Source organism: Anoplopoma fimbria, chromosome 16 (genome assembly GCF_027596085.1).
Source record: "Anoplopoma fimbria isolate UVic2021 breed Golden Eagle Sablefish chromosome 16, Afim_UVic_2022, whole genome shotgun sequence".
In the NCBI taxonomy this organism is placed as follows: Eukaryota; Metazoa; Chordata; class Actinopteri; order Perciformes; family Anoplopomatidae; genus Anoplopoma; species Anoplopoma fimbria.
In genome coordinates, this window is record NC_072464.1 from 5,565,824 (window position 1) to 5,573,062 (window position 7,239).

At 36.5% G+C, this 7,239-nt stretch overlaps 1 protein-coding gene across 1 annotated transcript; it reads right to left on the reverse strand.

Annotated features, from left to right (window-relative positions):
• Positions 1 to 3,091: 3,091 nt before the first annotated feature.
• LOC129105040 (homeobox protein engrailed-1-B-like) lies at positions 3,092 to 6,921 on the reverse strand. The gene is made up of 2 exons (XM_054615910.1): positions 6,354 to 6,921; positions 3,092 to 3,414 (listed from the first exon to the last, which is right to left on the reverse strand). The coding sequence occupies exons 1-2, from the start codon at positions 6,919 to 6,921 to the stop codon at positions 3,092 to 3,094; spliced, it is 891 nt and encodes a 296-aa protein (XP_054471885.1).
• Positions 6,922 to 7,239: the final 318 nt, after the last annotated feature.

Below are 7,239 nucleotides of genomic sequence, written 5' to 3' on the forward strand. Positions count from 1 at the left end.
AGATAGATAGATTTATATATATATAAATAGTTTCTTCGTACAAAAATCTCCTCATTACTTTAGAAAATGTTTTAAGGTTCTCAGTCTGCGTGACATAAACATGATGAGTTAAATAGTTGGTGAAAGTTGGAGTGATGATTCATTGACTTCTCAAAGTAACCAGCAGGCATTTCTCTATTCCACCTATCTTTCCCTTATTGGCAGTCTAAAATCACATGTGTTTATCTCTCTCCCTCCCTCAGGAAATAAGGATTTGCTCAAAAGTAAAGATGCATATGGAAGCCTCTTCCTGTAATTTAGCCGACTAAAAGGATGAAAGCAATAAATTAATTTAGATAAAACAGCAGATAAATGGAAAAGAAGAAAGTAAGGGATTATTTTGTCTTTTCATTCACTTTTGGGAATTATTATAAACACGCACACAAGTCAGTTTTTGCATAAAAACCTGGCATTGACAAAAGATCACAGCAATCTATCATTTTGAAAGAAACATTTTATACCCAGGCATCCATGCCACTGTAAATAGAATTTTAACTCGATAGCTTTTTATGTATATTTTGGGGGGTACATCTTGGATATCAGGTCTTGCAAACACTCTTTTTTTTAAATAGAGAATTCATTTCTTGTTAATTAAAAAGGTATGAATTCATGGGATTATTGTCTTTTTTTTAAACGGTTTCAAATGCATCATTTTCTGTAAGACATGAAAAAATATATCTTCCTGGACAAGCATATCTTTATAACATGTGTTTATAACATATATATATATATATATATATATATATATATATAAACACATATAAATATATATATATATATATATATAGGTGTGATATGACAAGCATATCTTTATAACATGTGTTTATAACATATATATATATATATATATATATATATATATATATATATATATATATATAGGTGTGATATGACAAGCATATCTTTATAACATATAACATATATATATATATATATATATATATATATATATATATATTATATATATATATATATATATATATATATATATATATATATATATATATATATATATAGGTGTGATATGACAAGCATATCTTTATAACATGTGTTTATAACATATATATATATATATATATATATATATATATATATATATATATATATATATATATATATATATATATATATAGGTGTGATATGACAAGCATATCTTTATAACATGTGTTTATAACATATATATATATATATATATATATATATATATATATATATATATATATATATATATATATATGTGATATGACAAGCATATCTTTATAACATGTGTTTATAACATATATATATATATATATATATATATAGGTGTGATATGCCTCGACCCGCTGAGCCGCTGTTTGAATGTCTCACAAACACACACAAAGGGAGCTTCTCTCTCCTCCATAGCTCCAACACCTCTATATGTTTATTTCAGGCCAACAGAGGGCTTTTGCTGATGAAATGAGTGAATACAACACGGACACGGAGAGGCAATTTCATGCTCTGCAACGCTTTGAACAGCGCTGATAGCGGCGCGTCTCGCAGTGTAAATTCACCTCCTTTCCAAAGACTTATGAATATGGATTCAGTTGTCCCACTCACTTGCACCAATGAGCTGTCGTCCCCCCCCCCACACACACACACACACTCACTGTGTTTCCTGAGGATTTTTTCTTTTTCTTTTTCCAATATAAAAGTGTTTATTTGGAAACATGGTTTGAATACACATACTATATTTTCTTTCTTACATACTGTGTATTCCAGATTACTTGCAGGCCAGCAGGCCTTTGCAGCTTCATGTCAAAAAATAAAGGCAACACCAGGAAATGTACACAGAGGGGCAAATTACTCCATATGTGATTTGGTGTATATACAGAATACGCCTCCTGTATATATATCCCCTCTTTATGAACTGTAGTAATCCTGTAGTCACTTTCAGAGGGATATTATAAAAACACCATGAAGGCTGCAAACAGAAACACTAGAAAATAAAATGAAACGAGATGCCATAAGTCTAGAGAAAGAGTCACTGTAAAAATCACAATACAGGAAGTTTTAGGACTATGATACATTGTTTTATATTAGTGTTAATAATTTCAACGCTGCTATGTTTTATGGATTTTTGTGTATTTGTTGTTTTATAGGAATACTATAGGCTTAATGGAGTTAGACTGTACGCAGGATTATAGAGATACTGAGGTACTGATGTTTCAATTTCTCTCCCCCCCCCCAAAAAAAAAAAATTTTTGGGGGGATTTTTCTAATTTTATTTGCCCCGTTGATTATTTATTCATAATCTCTGTGTGGTCTAAATCTGTAGTTTTTTTTCAAGATTCTGGTGGGGCAATACTAAATCATTTATTCATTTAATATTGAATTTGGCCTGAAAATTGTTAAATAAAAAATATGCTGCGTGTAAAAATGGAATCAGCATCAACAATTCTGGTTGCATTTTAATTTTAGACCATAAACTCCCTCTAAATTTTTGAATTTTTTTTTGAATTGGAACGATAACCCCCCCCCCCCCGTTCACAATGCTAAGACCCCCTTTAAAGTATATCTCTAATATCCCTATAATGACCCCGGAAGGATTGCCTGTGTAGCCCCTGCCCTGTATTGTTTCTTTTGTGTGACATCTCTGTAAAGTGTTCTGTGGGATTAGTACAGTTCTTGGTCCAGTTTGGTGCAGAAAAAACACAACAAAACAAAAAGGTGTCATGAAGCCAACGGCTGGTCTTGGTGTTTGGATGGAGTTCATCATGGCTGCTGCAGGGCCGCTGTGTGAGGCAGCAGCAGCCAAAGCAAAGTGCTTCTCTTTTATTGTTGCTGAACGTGTCCAGGCTCTGTTTCCCCCGATAGAATCTCTTTGGTTTTGCGGTGGCAGTTCAGTCTGAAGAGTCCGCAGTCTGTTCTGCTTTATAGTCACTTTTTAAAGAGGAGGAGACGGAAGGTGAAGAAGAAGAGGAGAAGAAGATCCGTTCAGCTCCCCCGCCCCCGTCCTCATCATTAAATTAGATATATAGAATATATTTACATTGTACAGAGTGTGTGTGGAGAGCCGGGCCGGGCTGCCTCAGTCGCTGTCCTCCTCCTTGTCCTCCTGGATGGTGGTGGTGGAATGGTTGTACAGTCCCTGCGCCATCAGCTGCAGCGCCAGCCCGTTCTTGAAGCCGCTGGCCTTTTTAATCTTGGCCCGCTTGTTCTGAAACCAGATTTTGATCTGGGACTCGTTGAGGCTGAGCTCCTGGGCCAGAGCCTGCCGCCGCTGCTCCGTGATGTAGCGGTTCACCTGGAACTCCGTCTTTAGTCTCTGCAGCTGCTCGGCCGTGAAGGCCGTGCGAGGCCGCTTGTCCTCTTTGCCGCTTTTTGACTTTTTCAGTTTCCGTGTCCTTGGGCCTGCAGTAGGGGCAAAAGGACAGGAGAGCGGGGACATAAATATTCACGAGTAACAAATCTCAAGTCAGTCAACATCAGACTCAAAAATGTGTGCGATGGACTCGATAATGTAATAATTGCTGCTGTTATTATAAGTAGTCTTATTATATGAAGCATTTATGTCATATACATTGAATGTGTTGTATCTCTGTTATGCTGCTCATTCTGTAAACATGACATCTATTGCATTCTGTCCATCCTGGGAGAAGGATCCCTCCTCTGTCGTTCTCCCATAGGTTTCTTCCTTTTTTCTCCCTGTTAAAGGGGTTTTTTAGGGGAGTTTTTCCTGTTTTCCTCGCATGTGTACAGATTGTAAAGCCCTCTGAGGCAAATTTGTAATTTGTGATTCTGGGCTATACAAAATAAACTGAATTGAATTGAATATGATGAATGTGATGATCTCTATCACTTCCTAAACATATGGGAATAGGTATAACAATAATACTAATAATAATACGTATTCATATTATTAGTATTGATATGTGTTATTATTATTATTATTCGTCTTAATGGCAATAGTAGGAATCATATAATAGCTATATTTTTTTAATAATAATAATAATAATAATATTCAGAATAACCTCATAAGAAATTGTGTGAATAAAAATCACAACATCACCAGTCAGTCAACATCAGACTGTGTGCGAATGTGATGATCTCTATCACTTCCTAAACATATGGGAAAAGGTATAACAATAATACTAATAATAATAATACGTATTCATATTATTATTAATAATAATATGTATCATTAATATTATTATTATTTGTCTTAATGGCAATAGTACGAATTATATAAAAGCTATTTTTCTTTTATAATAATAATAATAATAATAATAATATTCAGAATAACCTCAAAATAATTTGTGTGATTGTCTTTTTAGTTATAGCTCTCCGAGGCATATATCTATATAAAGATCATGTTATACAGTAGAATACAGCAGCCCGAACCCTTGGTTGTCTGATATACAACACACGCACATCACACAGCACACACAATAATTGCGTCATTTTTAAAGTGTAGACACGTAATACTGTTTTTTTAGAAAATATTATACATACAGAGGAGCCGCAGAATGGGAGGAAACTGACGTGACGTAAACCTTGCACACACTCTTACTGTTTTCTTACAGACTTACTGTACTTGTAAGTGAAGAAACACTAAAAATATGAATACACATGCTGGATTAAAAACGTGGAAATTAAAGATCAGCCAGATTGAACGAAGATAAATTCATAAGCAAGCTCATTTCACACAGACTGCTAGTCAAATAAAGCGCAATAGTTGTGCCTACAAACATATCATCCATACAATAGTCCTAATCATGTGTGGGTCTGGAATAAAATATGTAGGCTCTTCGTTTACAATTCACCCCTAAGAGTGTTATTTATTAATACACACACACACACACACATTCATTTGTAGGCTTATTTGCTTCTTATTCTCGTGCAGATTAACAAAATACTTCAAATTATAGTACAACCGATTTATCTCTTATTTTTTGTTAAAGATAACTTGATATCATGAAATAAAAAAAAGCCAGTCAATACAGCCGGCAAAAAAATGAAAATATTCAGAAGGCTCCACGTAAACCCTTTTTTTTCCACACATACTGTATGTCTGTTTTGTATTTTGGTGAAACTTAGTCAGGCGGCCAATTAATTCAAAATGTCTCCTGGTAGGGAGGGCTGATAGCCGCTATTAACGGGTAATTCCATTGTGTTTTATTCCGCCATGCTTTACTGACAGCTCATATATTCCACACAGCCGGCTCGTATAGAACTACAGGTTTCTCACACAGTGATCCCTTGGAGAAAGGACTTTATAGCGATAGAAAATGTCCGCTGTCAACCAAAAACACGTGTCACACACCGCCAAAAGCTGCGGGGCTTGTAGCTGTCATCTGTACAATCATAATCCTACATGATCAATGCTGGCCAGCTGCATATGTAAATGTAACAAGGCGGATTGTGTCTAAAAGATAGTGGAGTTATTCAATAAATCAGACAACTGAATGACATGTAATATGACTCAACCTGCAGGATCACCTTTGCTTTCTCATATTTGAATTTTAACACATAGATCCAGAGCGGGTTTAGCTCTTTTTACATTTTTTATTTATTTATTTATTTATTTATTTTTTTTTTGCAAATACACGGATGAGGTTAGAATAATAGAAGGATAACTTAATATCAAATAAAAAATAAAATCGAAAATCGAAAATCGAAAATAAATAAATAAAATAAAATGAAAATTCACAGTGAAGGAGGAAAAAAAAAACCAAAATCCTAATGTTTACATTCTGTAAATGTCTATACAGCACCCAGCACGATAAAGTATAGTCGTTGTTGATTATGAGAATCACACGTGAGTCTTGTCCAACAAGATAAAATATAAAATATAAACTATTTATTTTAAGTTTAGTTTGCATGAATCATCGTTGAAGGAATATATTTAATCGAACTCATCTAATATTTGGCCACCGACCTCATTGTAATAGTGAAATAAAAATATTTTTAGAAAGCAAGGAAGGTGAACTCTGACCTGACAACATAAAAACGTTATTAAACACTTATTTTATTTAAAACATCCAAATTTAAAAAAAATAGTTTATAACGATATAGTAAAAAATAAGATTGGTCAGCTATGACCTGAGATTTATACAATCTTAAAATTGTCTAAATATTATTTTGAGCTTTAATTCTGAATGAAAAATATCTACATGTAGGATAAATGTATTTGTGTCAGAAAAAGAAGGTTTTAAAATCTATGTGATAAAGGTGGTTTATCACATAGATTTTTATTTATTTATATATAATGTTATTCTTCACATCATATATATTAAAAAAAACAATTGCGCCTTCAGAATTTTTTTTTCTTCGTGAAACTATTGCCTTACCAGATGAGGGCCTGTCCGAGTACCGGGTACAGTAGACCCAGGCCGGCCAGAGCAAGGGCTGGCTCTCCGGTGTGGACGCCCCGGTTCCGTTCAGCACCACCAGCGAGGAGGACGTGTTCTCCCCATCCCCGCCGCCAGTTCTCTCCTCGGCTTTCAAGCCGCTGCTCCCGGTGGAGGCGGCTGCGGTTCCTCCACAGCCGCCGTTACTCTTCTTCTTGGGACTCGCCAAAGAGGCAGAGGAGGCGGACGACGACGACGAAGTGCTGTCACTGCTGCAATTGGAGTCCTGGCATGGCGTCCCGGGGAGGCTCGGCCTGCTGACCGCCGGGTGGACGCGTTCCCGGCCCGACGTCTGCGCCCTCTCCCGAGCGCCCTGGCTGTGCTGCTCCTTCTTGCAGCCGAAGTCGGGCCGCAAAATATTGTCGATGAAAAAGTTGGTGGTTCTGTGGGGCTGCTGGTGCTGGGCGACCTGCAAAGGCAGTATGGGCGGCGAAGGCAGGCTGGGAGACGGGGACACGCTCTCTCCCTCGCTGCTATCCGTGGTGTTCAGACCCCGCTGCTCCTCCATCGCTGCTTTTTTTTGTGAAGAACGTGTCTTCTGTTCTCTCAATCCACTTCCACTTTGTTCACCTGTTTTGTATCCAAAATATGACAAGAGGAAGCACTAAAACATAGTTATTTTATCTCCGAAATATTGCTGGTTGGTGTAATTATTCGCAAACTGTGGACATCCTGTTTGCGTAAAGGGGCTCCGGCGCGTCATGGTCGGTGACTTACTATAAACCCTGGCTATGGATGCTACTGCTCACTGCTCTCACACACCCGGAGCTTTTCACCGCTGTATGACAGTCGGGATCCTCACAATGTCCGTGCATCACATTACCAT

What these genes read in the sequence shown, in the direction of transcription:
- LOC129105040 (XM_054615910.1), bottom strand. Translation starts at nt 6,921, where the DNA reads ATGGAGGAGCAGCGGGGTCTGAACACCACGGATAGCAGCGAGGGAGAG. An exon ending in CTCGGACAGGCCCTCATCTG is followed by an intron (nt 3,415 to 6,353) that starts GTAAGGCAATAG and finishes CCCCTACTGCAG; the next exon opens with GCCCAAGGACACGGAAACTG.